The sequence below is a fragment of the Quercus suber genome, unplaced genomic scaffold, assembly GCF_002906115.3.
Source record: "Quercus suber isolate HL8 unplaced genomic scaffold, Cork oak 2.0 scaffold_750, whole genome shotgun sequence".
Classification (NCBI taxonomy): Eukaryota; Viridiplantae; Streptophyta; class Magnoliopsida; order Fagales; family Fagaceae; genus Quercus; species Quercus suber.
Window position 1 is genome coordinate 103554 of NW_027070186.1, and position 18026 is coordinate 121579.

The following is an 18026-nucleotide window of genomic DNA, read 5'->3' on the forward strand; positions in this document are numbered from 1 at the left end:
CCCCCCCCCCCCCCCCCCCCCCCCTTCCACCCCAAAAAAAAAAAAAAGGGCAAAAACGCAAAGAAAGAAAAGTCTCTTCATATAACAAGGAACATATAAAGAATGGCAACTATTAGTTAATCTAAATATTGTCAGCATTAATAACTTCCAATTGTAAGGTTATGTGAAAATGATGAGACCATAAAACTTCAAATATTCCCTTGCAGTTTATATATATATATATATATATATTTAGAAGCTTTTGAAAGATACAATCATGTATACTTCTTATATGAAAACAAAAAAAAACCTCGTCCTATAGGAGATGGTTGTTTACATTTGCTTTATTGGCTGAGTTGTAAGGCCAAATCCAAATGGGAACAGTGGATCATAGTGTGCATCCCCAACATTCATTGGGAGTTGATCAACTCGTTTAAACCAAGTTCTAGCCAACTTGCCAGTGAATCCATAATCACCAAAAAGAACATCAGCCACACCTTGACCTTCAGTACCTGGGAGCCATGCAGCCACAAGAGCATCCATTGATTCAAGATATGGTTCAATCACAAGGGGACGGCCGGAGATGACAACTACAACACACTTGATATGGCTGCATACGTTCTTAATTGTATCTGGTCCGGGAGCGGGGAGAGTGAGGTTCAAATTATCACCATTAGTCTCTGCATATGGTTGCTCACCTACTACCACAATGGCATATGCGTAGTCATTGGAAGTGATAAAGGCAGTGTCTGGGTTCTCATTGTAGACCACTTGGGTGCTTGGATCAACAGTGTCTTTAATGGCTTTGAGGATGGTGGTTCCTGTCATAAAATAGTAGTTCTTTGAATGAGATAGATTGCTGAATTTAAATGATAAATGGAAGGCTGATGCACTATTGGAGAATAACCAAATGTTATTGCAAAGGGAGATAATTTGGAAAACATGAAAATCATCCATTTTTATTAATGGCACTTAAAAGTGAGCACTTTTTCTTTATGGTGAACAATGAAAGCACCCCCAAAGGAACCAACAAGTTCCCAATATGGATGTATAGAGTTAGGATATTTCATGTTAAAATGTCATGTTGTAACCTAATGGCGTGGTCATAACAACATCAAACACCTACTACCATGTGATAGATAGTAAATTGAAGTTATATGGCTATAGAGGGTTAAAAAAAAATAACTATATTCTCTTTAAAAAAACAAAGAAGATAAACACAGTAACTAATTGAAAAGAATATAGTCAGAAAGTAGACCATTGGGGAAAAAAACATACCCGAAGTGAGGTTATTCCCACTGAGTCCTTGCCATTCGATTGTCCATCCACCACATTGATAGCCCAAGTTGTCTGCATTAGTTCCAGCAACAAGAATCTTTGGCACTTTCTTGGGGAGGGGCACAATAGGCCCAGTATATGCAGATTTTCCATTTTTCAATAAAACAAGTGATTTCCTCACAGCTTCCCTAGCAATTTCTCTATGTTCCTAATGGAAAAACATGGAATTTGATCAAGAATTGACCAATACAAAATATAACTAGCCATTTATGTCAATCTATAGACTATATATGAATTGGATAGTGAATAAAACTAAGAGTCTTGTAACTCAACTAGTTGGCACTTTATTGTATTTTTAATAGAGACATCCAAAATTTAAATTTCCACTCTTCTAACTATCAAATTATAAAATAAATAAAAAAATCACTGAATTATATATTTAATATTTTAGAAGCTATTATATATTTAGAAAAGGAAATAAAAGCTCATGGAAAAATTAACCAGGTTAAATAAAGAGATTATAAAGTTCACCAATTAGTCGTAGCTCAAATGGCACATTTTCTTAAGGTAGAGGATAAGGTCACCCTCTAAAATTAGGTATATAATTACCCAAAAAAAAAAATGAAAAACAAAGATTAGTTTGGGATATTAAGTGGCTAACCTGGGCTCCAAGCATATCAGCTAGACTGTTATCAGCCAGAGGGTTTTCAAAGAGACCCATGGAGAACTTAACTCGCAAGATCCTCCTTACGGCATCATCTATTCGGCTCAAGGGAATGAAATTCTTGTTAATCAGATTGGTCAAGTCATCAACAAATTCTGTAACATTGTAAGGACCCATGACCTGCAACAAATATGAAATCAGGCATCTCTCTCAACTATAGCAACTTTAGACAAATATCAACCAAGCTTCAGGTAGAATTATGAAAAAATTATATTGAAAAATAACAATTCTTGTTTTTCATACTATCATTTAGGGTAGTGAAATTAGATGTAAGAAGAAGGCATCAAGGGGTTTTTGAATGATTCTAATATAAGCAAAAATTCGCTTTACTACTTCCCAACCATTAACGGATGAGGAAAAAGAATTCACATAAGGGTGCACCTAAAATTTTGAAGACTCATTGCCATAAATTTGTAAAAAATTAGAAAATCTTTGCAAAACTACACAAAGGTTTCCAATGATATAGGAATAATTGCAGGCACTCAGTTTAACAAAAAATAAATTTGGGGAACCATGCACGAGTTGAAGAAATCTTTAGCTAAGTTTTGTAACCGACCATGTCAACACCAGCTAGAATTGAAGCTTGAATAGAATATGTGTAGTTTGAATGTGGTGGAGAGGTAATCTTGTCAATTCCTTGCCAATCTGAGATGATGAAACCCTGGAAGGTTCAACCCATAATTCAATTAGAAATATTCTCATGAACAAAAGAGAAATTAAGGAAACTTATTTATTATGTTATTGAGGTGTCAATAATCTACTCATAGTCATGTCAGTTTATAAGGTTTATGTATTAAAATTGACAATAACTTTATAAAAACTACTAATACTGAATTAGAAATTACCCTGAACTTGAGTCTATTCTTAAGAAACCCAGTCAAAAGCTCTTGGTTTGCATGCATCTTCACTCCATTAAAACTTGAGTAGGATGCCATGATAGTAGAAACACCCCTAATGATTGAATTATAGTAAGCAGGCATGTGGATGCTGTACAATTCGTGCTGGCTAACTATAGTGTCGTTTTCATTAATGCCCTTGACTGTGCCTCCATCACCAACATAGTGCTTTGCACAAGCTGCCACCTTATCTCTGTATGCAATGTAATCATAAACATTGATATGGATTTCACATATATTTGGCACTAGAGTATAACAAAGGTTTTGTAGATACATATTAGTAGAATTAATTGTGGCTATTGATTTCTTTTTCTTTTTTTTTTAAATTGAATTTACCATCTTTGAAACAAAGATCAAATAAAGTAAAGGGGACACTATTTCTTACTTTCCTCCAATGTATGGTCTGCCCAACCAAGATTTATCAGGGAGATCTCCTTGCAACCCAGAGATGATCTCAGTCATCATTTGGACAATCTTGGGGTCCTCACTGTAGCTCTCATAGCATCGACCCCACCTTGGATCTCTGCAGACCTGCATCATTCAACAGAGAATATAGGATTACTGAAAAAAGAAGAAGAAGAAGAAGATAAAACTAAAGTTTAGCACACGAGCGATATTAGTATCTAAATTTTAAAATGATTTCATTTAGTCTAATAAAGTGATCAACTTTAGCTCTTAAAAAACTTCGTGATCAATTTATTCCCTAACAAATTTAAAAATGATTACTTTTAGATGTCCTTATGTAGTGATGTTATGTCAATTTTTCGGTTGACCATATCATGGAAGGGACTAAAACAATCAATTCAAATTTCAGAGACTAAAATTGCTTATGTGCTAAACTTTAAGGACAAATACAGGTGTTCAGGTTATCTTTTATATATAGTTCATTCCTATGAAGAAATTTTTACTTACCGCAATACATGGAGCAAAAGCATAAGGAATTCCAGTGGCTCGAACTTCACGTGCAGTTGCAATCCCAATCTTCTTTATAAGTTGAGGATCCCTATAGTAGATCACAGAATGTCACAGAATAATGGATTGATCTTATCAGTTTACTTGTTGAATACAGAACAAAAACACTCATATTCAAAAAAACTAAAAGCAATGCATTTCTTATAAGTCTAAAATACTCATATTTTTTTAAAAAATCAAATCAAATCAAATTAACTGTGAACTTCAATAAATATAGGATACATAGCTAGCAGAATAACAATAATTAAATGCAAAATCAGCATCTGATGTGTCTAAAAAGGGTAGGGTTGTTACAATATTGATCTCGAGTGGATGAACAGATATCTAAGTCATCCTATTTATTGTCAAAAGAAAATTTTGTAAAACAAGAATCAAATATAATAAAATACATATACATGAAATGCATATATACCGGGTTTTATCCAATATTGATTATATATGCATTTAGAAATTTTCAGGTGACTTTGGATTAGCTTTACTCTTTTAATTTTAATTTATTTGTTTGTGTAAAGCATTCAAAACTTCATTTTTTTTAGGTACAATTATATTTTTGTTAACTCAAACGCACAAAAACCATGTTAATTAAGCACTTGCCTGGTGACTCCAAGGCCCACATTATGAGGAAAAATGGTTGCATTGTACACATTGTTGTGGCCATGAACGGCATCAATTCCATATATCATAGGGATTCCAAGACGAGTGGCAAGAGCCCCATTTTGAATTTTGTTCACCGTATCAATCCACTGCCGTGGACTAGCCTTAGGAGCAGGGACACTCCCTCCACCGCTTAATACACTTCCTATATATAGCAATGCCCATATCATTACAACCTCAAAAAACACAATTAGAAGTTATTCAATCCATTTGCATAGCATACCAATATAAAATTGCTTCATGATTTGTGCAGTGGCATTGACACGTTCAATTTGGACCATCTGACCGATCTTTTCTTCGAGGGTCATTCTCTTCATGAGGTCCTTGATCCTAGCACCAATTGGCCGCTTCGGGTCTTTGTATGCCGCGTACGCTGTCGCTTGTACCATGTTTGATGCATAGCAACATAATAATACTAAAAGAAAAATTCCCAGGAAGGAGGTTGAAATTCTTGCCATTTTGTTGTCCCCTACAAGTCCTGCAAAAATAAACCAAGAACCATTAACATTGTATCCAAATGTGTTGTGGTTGTTTATCAGAAGGGAAAAATGAAAAAAAGCAAGAAGAGAAAGAACTTACAGGACAAAAATAAATGGAGTAGAGAAGATTTTGAAGGTGGGTATAAAAAAAGGAAGCATAGTGGCATATAGTGCTTGAAATAGATTGGAATAGGATTAGAACAATGTAATATGAAAGAAAAAGAAAAGTGACAACCAGCTTTATTGACATCATTTGCTAATTTTGAATGCATTTTTTTGAATTTTGAAAGGCAGCTCTGCCATCGACAATTAAAAGCTGGTCTTCTCTGCCCACAAGCTCAACCGGAGAAACTTTGTCGATTGCTTTAATGAATGGTTTAATTTTTTATTAAATAAATTATATATATATATATTTTTTTTTTAAGAATATAGTGTTTTTAAGGAAAAAAAAAAAAAAAAACAACAACAACACAATTACAATAAATTCACGTGTTCAAACTAATGATTTATTTACCAAAAATTTTTTCTTCTGTTTTTTTCTTCCCAAACCTGGCATGTTAAAAATAATAGATATTGAGATATTCTTCTTTTCGCAAAAATAAAAAATAGGTACTCAACCACAAGCTTTTAATGCTTTTTTTTTTTTTTGGGTATAATTAAGATAGAATTCCTAATCTAGCTTAAATTAAGTATATATGTGTGTAAAATTTTATCTTGAAAACTTAAGTCATGACCCTTACTCCTAATAAAATTTGTACTTGTAGAGTAATTATAACACTAAAGGTGCATAGTAATATAACAATAAAAAACAAACATTAAAAAAAAAAAAAAAAAAGCTATGCCATTATAATTTAAGTGAGGGTAGTTTTGTAATCCCCTCCCCAAGATATTTCTAACAAGTGGCACATATTGCTCCACCGAAAGAACTGCTAAAGTGGTCTTTCCAATTAATAAAATGATGCCACCTACGCAAATATATGAGTCAGCTTCCTAATCAAGATAAGAGATGAAAAAATAGAATGCCAAAATGCTAAACCCACCATCTAAGTTTTACCATTTTTCATTTCAATCCTCTAAATTTGGGTTGTCATTTTAGTTTTCTAAGTTTCATTCTTTCCCAACTAAGTCCTCCATTAGTATTTTGTTAGTTGTTGTTGTCAACTTACCAAAACGATGCAATTTTGGTCTTTAGTTAATATTTATTTTTTATTTCTTAATTTCACAAAAGCGTTAATTAAAAAAAGAAACAAAAACTAAATTAGAGGGGAACGCCGTCATTCCCTCCCCCACGCCCCTGAAAAACAAAATTAAACCCCACCCCTCCCACCCGATATCTAAGAAACTAAGATGAGAAAGAGGGGGAAAAAGAGAGAGCGAGAGATCAGGCCAAAATGGGTAACTAGGCATAAAATTCTAACTATATAGTTAGTAGTCAATATTTGTAAACTATATTTTTTACTAGCATCTCAAGTATAAGAGACTTGATTTTGGCCTATAAATCGAGCCTCAATGACTCGATTTTTATGGTCTAATCACCTCTGATGTGGCATCTTTTTCCACGTGGCGACCACTTAGAAATTGAGTCTTAGAGACTCGATTTTTAAACCAAAAAAATTTTAAGTTTCAAGTCGCCCATGTACAAGCCGAAATACCCAAAAAATTCAATCAGATCAGAAGACCAGAGAGAAGGAGACAGGAAATAGAATCAGATGCTCATCAGAGAGAAAGAAAAAAAAAAGAAAAAAAAAAGAAATGTGTGTTCATCAAAGACCTAGGGTCGCTCGCCGACCTGGGTCGCACGCCGCCTAGGTTGCGCCGCATCCGCTTTCTTCTTCTTCTTCTTCTCTCTCTCTCTCTTTTCTTTCTTTCTGCCTTTTTGCTGGGTCTATCTTTTGGGTCTTTTGATTATTGTAATTTTTTTGGTTTAAAAATCGAGTCTTAGAGACTCGATTTTCGAGTGGTCGCCACATGGAAAAAGATGCCACATTAGAGGTGATTAGACCATAAAAATTGAGTCATTGAGACTAGATTTATAGGCCAAAATCGAGTCTCTTAGACTTGAGATGCTAGTAAAAAATATAGTTTGCAAACATTGACTACTAATTATATAGTTGGATAATTACGCCTAGTTACCCATTTTGGCCAAGAGATCAAGAGGGGGAAAGAGAGAAAGTGAGAGATCGAGAGGGGGAAAGAGAGATCGAGGGAGGGAGATCGAGAGGGGGAAAGAGGGAGAAGAGAGATCAAGAGGGAGAAGAGAGGCAGAGAATTGGTGTTTATGGCAGCTTGGTCCAGGGATACTTGGTGGCTTTGCTCCGGTCCAAGAGGTGTACTCGATTGCGCCACTCCAAGAGGTGTACTCAATGGCTCCTAAATTGTTTGGGTAAGTTGAGCTAGGTTTTCTGTTTTTGTTCTTGTGGGTATTAGCTTAATTGTGGGAGCATAAGTGAGCCATTGATTACTGTCGTTATTATTATTAACTATTGTGGGATTTTATTTTTTTTTTGGCATTTTGGAAAGATTTTGACATATGTGAAGGTTGATAGTATTAGCTATGTAATTGTTTAATTATTGTGAACATTATACATGTTGCATGCTAAGTGTTTGGTAAATTGCCTATATGAGTTATGGGATTGAATTTCTTGGATCTTCTTCTTCATGTCCATTTCTTCTTCTTCTTCTTCTTCTCTCTCTCTCTCTCTCTCTCTCTCTCTCTCTCTCTCTCTCTCTCTCTCTCTTTTCTTTCTTTCCGCCTTTTTGCTGGGTCTATCTTTTGGGTCTTTTGATTATTTTAATTTTTTTGGTTTAAAAATCGAGTCTTAGAGACTCGATTTTCGAGTGGTCGCCACGTGGAAAAAGATGCTACATCAGAGGTGATTAGACCATAAAAATTGAGTCATTGAGACTCGATTTATAGGCCAAAATCGAGTCTCTTAGACTTGAGATGCTAGTAAAAAATATAATTTGCAAACATTGACTACTAATTATATAGTTGGATAATTACGCCTAGTTACCCATTTTGGCCAAGAGATCAAGAGGGGGAAAGAGAGAAAGTGAGAGATCAAGAGGGGGAAAGAGAGATCGAGGGAGGGAGATCGAGAGGGGGAAAGAGGGAGAACAGAGATCAAGAGGGAGAAGAGAGGCAGAGAATTGGTGTTTATGGCAGCTTGGTCCAGGGATACTTGGTGGCTTCGTTCCGGTCCAAGAGGTGTACTCAATTGCGCCACTCCAAGAGGTGTACTCAATGGCTCCTAAATTGTTTGGGTAAGTTGAGCTAGGTTTTCTGTTTTTGTTCTTGTGGGTATTAGCTTAATTGTGGGAGCATAAGTGAGCCATTGATTACTGTCGTTATTATTATTAACTATTGTGGGATTTTTTTTTTTTTTTTGGCATTTTGGAAAGATTTTGACATATGTGAAGGTTGATAGTATTAGCTATGTAATTGTTTAATTATTGTGAACATTATACATGTTGCATGCTAAGTGTTTGGTAAATTGCCTATATGAGTTATGGGATTGAATTTCTTGGCTTGTGTTGTGATAATTGTTATATGAAATTTTAATTTCATATGTACTTTCTTTGACAAGTGTTTTACTTTGGCTAATTTTATCATGGTTTAATAGTGACATGTTTTGTATCAAATTGGTAAATGCACATTGTTTGCAATCAAGAATCAAAATGCTTGGTTGTGTTAGGGTCCTTTGGATTACTTGTATACTTGTTTGATAGCCTTTGAGGATAAGTGCCTTGGGATAGGCAATTTAGGCTCTAAGCCCTCAATTTGATTTTAGGAGATCATTTTTGATCTATGGAGACAAGTTTGATGGTACTTTGTAAGAGGCCTTGTTATTAATAGGCTTGCTCATTATGCTTCTAGGTTTGGAGATTCTTGGTGATGGACCTAATGATTGGAATGCTTGATTAGGTGGTGCTCGGTTGACATAAAATTAGTTAGCCTTCCGAGGTAAGTGGCTTCTTAATGGGATTTTTAAAAAATAATCATATTGCATAAAACATTGTTTTTGGTTAAACACATTTTGGAAAATTGTTTGTGGAAATTATATTTTTCTAAAAAGTGTCATGTTATGTGTGTGTGTGTCTATATATATATATATATATATATTGTAGGAGGACAAAAGTCTGGCCCATACCGGGCCTAAGTCAAGTATCTCTAAGTTTGGGTTTGACCTAGACTTAATGAACATCGAGCTACAACACAGACTTATGTGTCCTCGGTAAGCAAATCTAAACAAACCCCACCATCATTGAGGATGGAAGGTAGTGTCTTGGGGGAATCCGCCTGCCAAACACAAGATAAGGTTTCAGGCACAAGAGATATAATTACAATAAATTTATGCATTCAAAATAGTGATTTATTTCCAAGATTTTTTTTTTCCCAAAAGAGTCCTTTTAAGGACACAGGTTAACAAAAATTTATATTCAACCACAAGCTTTTAATGCCCTTTTTTGTATTTCTGAGATAGAAATATTATTTTAGCCTAATCTAAGAGTATGTTTGGGAATGGTTTATTTAACTTTTGTTGAAAATGTTTTATTGAAAGTATGCTAAAGTATATTTGTAACTTGAAAAAAAATTGAAAAACTGAGAAAATACGGAAAAAATGAGGTTTTAAAAAACTGTACATAAAAACTAAAAAAAGCTAAAAGTTAAAAGCTAAACTTATAAACTGATGCCTAACACACTCTAAGTATATATGTGCATAAAGCTCCCTCCTGAATACTTAAGCTTTTACTCTTACTCCTCCCATAAGAACTTGTACTTGTAGAGTGTATAAGCCAAACACAATTTTTTTTTTAAGGAAATAACTAGTAAGCTAGTTTTTAGTTTTTTATCATGCACACAATTAGTAAATATGCATAAGATAATCTTACACGTGATTTTGAGATTGGAAGTACCATACACCAATTTAAGAGCATTAGCATTGGGAGGTGTAAATACCCCTAGTTGCTATTTTACAACCAAAACCCTAAAAAACATGCTCCATTCATGTTGGCATATGTAAAAAATTTATGCCATCCATGAACAGTAAGTTTCTACATATACAACTCACTGTTCAAAGGTTGTAAACTTAAAAAATTGCGCCACTCCAAGAGGTGTACTCAATGGCTCCTAAATTGTTTGGGTAAGTTGAGCTAGGTTTTCTGTTTTTGTTCTTGTGGGTATTAGCTTAATTGTGGGAGCATAAGTGAGCCATTGATTACTGTCGTTATTATTATTAACTATTGTGGGATTTTATTTTTTTTTTGGCATTTTGGAAAGATTTTGACATATGTGAAGGTTGATAGTATTAGCTATGTAATTGTTTAATTATTGTGAACATTATACATGTTGCATGCTAAGTGTTTGGTAAATTGCCTATATGAGTTATGGGATTGAATTTCTTGGCTTGTGTTGTGATAATTGTTATATGAAATTGTAATTTCATATGTACTTTCTTTGACAAGTGTTTTACTTTGGCTAATTTTATCATGGTTTAATAGTGACATGTTTTGTATCAAATTGGTAAATGCACATTGTTTGCAGTCAAGAATCAAAATGCTTGGTTGTGTTAGGGTCCTTTGGATTACTTGTATACTTGTTTGATAGCCTTTGAGGATAAGTGCCTTGGGATAGACAAGTTAGGCTCTAAGCCCTCAATTTGATGTTAGGAGATCATTTTCGATCTATGGAGACAAGTTTGATGGTACTTTGTAAGAGGCCTTGTTATTAATAGGCTTGATCATTATGCTTCTAGGTTTGGAGATTCTTGGTGATGGACCTAATGATTGGAATGCTTGATTAGGTGGTGCTCGGTTGACATAAAATTAGTTAGCCTTCCGAGGTAAGTGGCTTCTTAATGGGATTTTTAAAAAATAATCATATTGCATAAAACATTGTTTTTGGTTAAACACATTTTGGAAAATTGTTTGTGGAAACTATATTTTTCTAAAAAGTGTCATGTTATGTGTGTGTGTGTCTATATATATATATATATATATTGTAGGAGGACAAAAGTCTGGCCCATACCGGGCCCAAGTAAAGTATCTCTAAGTTTGGGTTCGACCTAGACTTAATGAACATCGAGCTACAACACAGACTTACGTGTCCTCGGTAAGCAAATCTAAACAAACCCCACCATCATTGAGGATGGAAGGTAGTGTCTTGAGGGAATCCACCTGCCAAACACAAGATAAGGTTTCAGGCACAAGAGATATAATTACAATAAATTTATGCATTCAAAATAGTGATTTATTTCCAAGATTTTTTTCCCCCAAAAGAGTCCTTTTAAGGACACAGGTTAACAAAAATTTATATTCAACCACAAGCTTTTAATGCCCTTTTTTGTATTTCTGAGATAGAAATATTACTTTAGCCTAATCTAAGAGTATGTTTGGGAATGGTTTATTTAACTTTTGTTGAAAATGTTTTATTGAAAGTATGCTAAAGTATATTTGTACCTTGAAAAAAAATTGAAAAAGTGAGAAAATGCGGAAAAAATGAGGTTTTAAAAAACTATACATAAAAACTAAAAAAAGCTAAAAGTTAAAAGCTAAACTTATAAACTGATGCCTAACACACTCTAAGTGTATATGTGCATAAAGCTCCCTCCTGAATACTTAAGCTTTTACCCTTACTCCTCCCATAAGAACTTGTACTTGTAGAGTGTATATGCCAAACACAATTTCTTTTTTTAAGGAAATAACTAGTAAGCTAGTTTTTAGTTTTTTATCATGCACACAATTAGTAAATATGCATAAGATAATCTTACACGTGATTTTGAGATTGGAAGTACCATACACCAATTTAAGAGCATTAGCATTGGGAGGTGTAAATACCCCTAGTTGCTATTTTACAACCAAAACCCTAAAAAACATGCTCCATTCATGTTGGCATATGTAAAAAATTTATGCCATCCATGAACAGTAAGTTTCTACATATACAACTCACTGTTCAAAGGTTGTAAACTTAAAACTAATATTTTATTCTCTCTCTCTCTCTCTCTCTCTTCCTCTTTTCTATCTCCACTCTTCTCTTGATTTTTTCTCTCTTCTCTATTTCTTTCTCAGCTCTTTTTGGTTTGTTTGAATTGGCGGTTATTGGGTTTAAAGTGGTGGGTTATTTCAATGGTTTTTGGGTTCGGATTGGTTGTTGGGTTTGAATTGGTGGTGGGTTTTTATGGTGGTCGTTTGGGTGTTAGTTGGGTTTCACAGTGGAGATCAGGTTTGGTTATAAGTCACGGTGGAGATTAAGTTTAAGATTGGGTTTTGATTTCAGTTGTCTCTCCCCTTTTAGTCATTTGGGTCTCAATTCCTATGGTGGTCAGTGTGAAGAAGGGTGGAGCCGTGGCTTGAATCGGTTAGGGTTGGGTTGAATCAGTTGCATGCGATGGGTATTTTGGCTTAGGTTGAATTGACGAAGAAATTGGGTATTTTTTTCTTGGTTTTTGATGGTGTGGTTAGGTTTTTGGTTGGTTTTGTGTTTCAGTGGTGTGGATCGGTGGTTGGTTTTGTTGGTTGATTTTGGTGTTTTGGGGGTGGCTAAGTTTTAGTTTAAGTGGTTGTTGGCAGTGCTAGGTTTGTTGTGGTGGTACGGCAGCAGCAAGTTTAGTGGTTTTGGGTTATCTAATTTGGGTTTTTTGTAATTTCTTTTGTTGGTTTTGGTGGGTTTGTTGGGATTTTGCTGTGTTTATTTTGGGTTTGGATTCTTGTTGATTTTAGTATCGATTTAATTAGTTGATTTTGGTAGGGATGGATTTGGTTGCTAGGCTTGTGGTATAGATAGGTTTGGTTGCTGGATGCATATAGATGAGAGGAAGACTCTCTGGTAAGCAATAACAGAGTGAAAAAAAAAAAAAAAAAAGATGGAAAAGAGAGAGTTAATTTGTTTATATTATTTGTTGGTATGGAAAAATAAAAAATGAGATATTGGGTGGGTTGTAAAATGAGATAGTATAATAGATAAAAGGGAAATGCTAACGAATGACTTAAGGGCATTCGTTAAGGATTCATTTAAAGAAAGTTTTGTGGAAAATGAAAAAAAAAAAAAAACAATTAATGTTTTAACAACCTTTTTCATTTCCATAAAAGTGGTGTTAAAACTTTCATGAAATGGATTCTTAACTATTACCCTAAGGGTACTCGTTAGCATGACTCTAGATAAAATAAGTTTTGAGGTGTAAAATAGGAACTTTTTTGCACACTGGATGCTAATGCTCTAACAAATCAGATAAAATTTAGTTTGTAAAAGGGCTTTTTAAATGTTTAAAAGATAAAACTTGATGGCTGTTAACTTGGCATTAACCTAAAAGTTCAAAATTCAAACACGTGTATAATACAACTGAACATATTCTTATTTATAGTTAGTAAAATATGGTATGCGTTTAATATACAGAGAGTTATATATTTTTATAAAATTATGTTTCAAAAATTCGGCATAAAAATACGAAAATGGAAAAAAAAATGGTGCGTGTATAATACGAGTATGTTATGTTTATTATTATTATTATTTTTTAAATCGTAATAACAAAATGGAAACATTTACCCCTTTTCTGTCAAATAAATAGAATAATCTTTGTATCACGACTAGGGGTGGCAAATGGTAGGTTTGGTCATAAATGGGTTGGGTGTGTTATTACCCATTTATCCATTTATGACTTATTTATATATAAATTAATTACCCATTATTCACCCAACCCATTTAATTAATAACTCACCCATTTAACCCAATATGACCAATATACCTCTAAAACTACTTAAATACCCTCTTGACTTCCAAAAGTACCAAAATACCATTAAATACCTAAAATGACCAAAACACCCCTACACTTTTAAAATTACCAATATACCCTTGACACCCAAAATTATCCCTAAAACCACTAAAATGACCAAAATACCCAAAATCTCTAAATGAGCAAATATAGACAGCAAAATACACCTGATACCTCTAAAATTATCAAATATGCTCAAAAATCACTAAGATGACCAAAATACTCCCAAACCTATAAAATGACCAAAATACCCATAAACCTAAAAAATGATCAAATACCTCAAAAACCTAAAAATGGCCAAAATACCCAAGAAATCTAGAAAATGACCAAAATACCCCCCAAAACTTAAAAACTACCAAAATGCCCCCCAAACCTAAAAAAATGACCAAAATACCCCCCGAAACCTATAAAATGACAAAAATACCCCTAAAACCTATAAGATGACCGAAATACACCCTAAACCTAGAAAATGACTAAAATATCCTTAAACCTATAAAATGACCAAAATACCCCTAAACCTTTAAAATGACCAAATACACTCAAAACCTCTAAAATGACCAAAAATAACTTGAAACCTCAAAAATTACCAAAATACATGAGAACATTCTCTTGTTTTTCTTTTTTTTGGAGTACTTTTAGCTAAAAAAAATTAAGTTACTCTAAATATCCCTACCCTAGTTGGAAAATCAGTTTGGAACCAATTCTTTTCTCCCATATAAATTTGTCGTAGATGAGTTTTGCTTCATATAACAATAAATCTACCTTCATAGACCTAAAATCATTTGATTACTTGTATCACCTAATAACTAATTATATCTTATGTTGAAAAATAAATGGTTTTACCAAGAAATTTTTTTTAAAGGAAATGTATTTGGAGTAAACATAAATGTACTTCATCCAGGGTCCCAAAAGCAATGTAGATCGATGTAAGAAATAATGGTGTACTTTGAAGATGCCTTGTATTGTTTTTATTTTAGAAAATGAATGCACTTTCAAAGTGGTAAGGAAACCTATATTGGCCATCAAAGAGGATCTACTACTAAAATTGGTAAGAAAACGAGAAGAGTAACATTTAGGGTATAAGTACAAGTGTGCTTAACCATTTCCTTGGGTCATGAAAAATCTTATCAGACCTAATAATTGCATAACACCATTCTACAGTTACCGCAAATAATAAGCTCCTAAAAATATCGGGGAACAACAAAGTCTAATAAAATGGCAAAATCTATTACATTTTTAGGTTTAAAGGGTATTTTGATAATTTTTAAGTTTTAGTGGTATTTTGGTCATTTTATAGGTTTTGGGGGGTATTTCAGTCATTTTTTTAGGTTTTGGTGGTATTTTGGTCATTGTTTAGGTTTAAGTGGTATTTTGGTCAATTTTAAGTTTCAGGGGTACTTTGGTCATTTTTTTAGGTCTCGGAGGTATTTTAGTCATTTTATAGGTTTCGAAAGTATTTTAATCATTTTTTAGGTTTAGGGGGTATTTTGGTAATTTTTTAGGTTTTGGGAGATATTTTGGTCATTTTCAAGGTTTAGGGGGAATTTTGGTAATTTTTAGGTTTCAGGGGTATTTCGGTCATTTTTTAGGTTTCAGAGGCATTTTGGTCATTTTCTAGGTTTTAGGGGTATTTTGGTCATTTTTTAGGTTTCTAGGGGTATTTTGGTCATTTTTTAGGTTAGGGGATATTTTGGACATTTCCTAGAAATTTGTATTTTTTTTTGTTTTTTATTTAAATTTTATATGGGTTTTAGTGGGTATTAGTGAGTTTATCCATTAAGACCCATATAAGTAAATAGCCTAATGAGTCTTTACCCATTTAACCAAAATGTTCAAATGGGTTGGTTAAGACTTATCAAAATTAGGTGGATAATGGGTGTGTTCATAGATATTGATGAAAATTGCCACCCCTAATCATGACCTTTACTTCTAGTCATATGTAATTAAATCCAACATCTCAAACAAATTTCTTTTAGAGTGATACTATAAATACAACAAATTTTACTATATGTCTTACATTAATGTGTCATTCATAAAAGATCATTTGAACACTTGTTTTTTTGTGTTAAAATGAAACCAATTTCATTCCTTATTATATAAGTTTATAATTTATATATGAATTTCAATTAGCTCAATTGGTAAAATTTCTAATGCTTTAATAAGAGATCTGAAGTTTAATCCCTACCTACATCAAAAATAAATTGGTGTCTTGGTTTGATGATAAAGAACAAATATCTCAAAAGTGAATGCTGTAGATTGAAAATCTATGAAAAAAAATTATAATTTAGATATAGTAAAATTTGTAGTAATTTTAGCATTTTTTATAAATTAAAAATTATTATTTTAGCATTGGGAGCATAAAGCATAGACTCTAAAGCAACAAACAAAATTGGGATGTGTGTTTTGGCAAATTTTTATATATTTTTTGGTTTATAATAATAGCAAAAGATTACTATTGGGTGTTTTAGGGTTTTTGAGTATCTTCAGCAGCTTTTTCAAATTTTTGTATTATTTGGAGAGTGAATAGTTACATTTATCCTTTACTTACCTACTTTTTCAAATACATTCTTTATCATTTTTTTTTAATCTCATTTAAATATTATTTATTTATTTGTTCTTTATTCTTTTTTTAATATTTCTTTATTCATTCCAAACAACTATATATTTTTGAATCTCCCAATATAGTGAGTTGTTAGTATTTATTGTAATTCAAAATTTATCAAATTTATGTTTTTCTTGAGCAAATTTTTTTTTTTAAATTCTATGTATTTTGAAATTTATCAAATCTATCTTAGTCTTGAAATTTATCAAATTTATGTGATTTAGAATCAATTTAGCTCATTAACTTAATTTTCTCTTAAAAAAAATAATTAATTTTACCTTTTTTTGGGATTATTATTATTATTCTTTTTTTAGAAATTTTATATATTATTATTCATTAATTTATCATTAGCCCCCTTTTTTTTTTTTAATTTTTCTAAAATGAAGAAAAAAGTATGGGACAATAATTTTTCTAATTAATCATTAACCCATTTTTTCCACCACACACGAACACACCCCTTTTGTATGTACAACCCATTTTTCCACCACACACTCCTTTAAAATTATAATTTGCAACCCCATTCTCCACAACATACCAAGTGTTTAGAATAGAAAATATCTCATCCCGAGATGGAGTTGGACTTGTAGTTAGAGAGGTGACTTTGCTACTAGTTATATGCGGTGGCTTAGCCACTATGGTGTGTGTATGTGTGTGTGTGTGTGTGTGTGTGTGTGTGTGTGTGTTTTATTGACTTTGATGCGTGTTTTTGAGTAAAATTGGTTGAATAGATTTAATTTTTTTTAGCTTCATTATTAGTAATTTTTGTTGCTAGGCTAATTTTTTTGGGATTGAATATTTTGTTTTAAATTTTAAATTTATAGATTTTTTTTTAAGGTCTTAAAAAAAGAAAACGTTAGAGCTACAAATGTTTTTACAAATTACTAATATGGTAAGTGGTTATTAGTAAGTAAACAAGTGGCGTAAGTGGTGGGCTTAGATACGAACCAATAAGAATTTGTTACCTCAATAGTTTATAAAAAATATTGTAGAAATATTTGTGGCTATAACATCACTCTTAAAAGAATTAATGATATTATTGAAGGGGCAAAGTGTAATTTTATAGAACAAATTTTCTAAAATTAATACCTAGTATACATTCTAAGGCTACCTTCATCCTTGCTCATCCCAAAACAAAAACTCAAACTCAAAGAATCAAATAGAGAGAGAAAATCGGTGGAGAACAAAGACCCATAGAGATCCTTCACATTGGAGAGATAATCAAGTTGTCTTCGTCTTCTCATGATGTCTTTCACACCATGCAAAGTCTTGTCACCGATTTGCTCTGCCTCCACAGCAGCTTGTGCTCCTCCCTATAGCTAACAACATGCGGCCTAGATGGGTCTTTCTCTTTTTTTCTTTTTTTCTTTTATTATTTTGATTTCATTAGGCTAATGAGAAAGATTGTTTTTGTTTTCGAATCTTTTGATTGTGTTTTGTGTTTTTGTTCTAATTGTGGTATGTTGTATTTTGTAACTGTTGAGAAAAAGAAGCAAGAGAGTGTGAAGAACGAAATAGAAAAGTGATGAGAGAGAAAGAATAATTTTTTATTCAACTGGGGATTATTTTAAGAGAGAAAAATGTTTGGAGTTGCAATAGTAATTGCTATTGTGCTCTCTATTATTCAAGAGAATTACTGTAGCAACTTTTAGTCCTCATTTGGGAGGAGAGAATGGA

The 18026-nt window shown here is 32.8% G+C and overlaps 2 protein-coding genes across 3 annotated transcripts in view; both read right to left on the reverse strand.

Moving 5' to 3' along the window:
* Positions 1-18026, reverse strand: part of LOC111996304 (uncharacterized) — a 67419-nt gene that overhangs the window by 36808 nt on the left and 12585 nt on the right. The window lies entirely within an intron of this gene.
* LOC111996302 (uncharacterized) lies at positions 111-5334 on the reverse strand. Of its 2 annotated transcripts, none has more exons than XM_065766842.1 (10): positions 5218-5334; positions 4727-4981; positions 4444-4648; positions 3790-3880; positions 3263-3408; positions 2827-3070; positions 2538-2642; positions 1919-2101; positions 1258-1465; positions 111-800 (listed from the first exon to the last, which is right to left on the reverse strand). In XM_065766842.1, the coding sequence occupies exons 1-10, from the start codon at positions 5252-5254 to the stop codon at positions 313-315; spliced, it is 1962 nt and encodes a 653-aa protein (XP_065622914.1). In that variant the 5' UTR covers positions 5255-5334; the 3' UTR covers positions 111-312. The 2 variants fall into 2 exon arrangements, with proteins under 2 accessions (XP_065622914.1, XP_023884026.2); XM_024028258.2 differs by having other exon boundaries at positions 5083-5332.

Coding starts and splice junctions, on each gene's coding strand:
- LOC111996302 (XM_065766842.1), bottom strand. CDS start 5,254: ATGCATTCAAAATTAGCAAATGATGTCAATAAAGCTG. Junction 4,982..5,217: donor AAATGATGTCAATAAAGCTG/GTTGTCACTTTT, acceptor TTATTTTTGCAG/GACTTGTAGGGGACAACAAA. Junction 3,881..4,443: donor GTGGGCCTTGGAGTCACCAG/GCAAGTGCTTAA, acceptor GATCTACTATAG/GGATCCTCAACTTATAAAGA.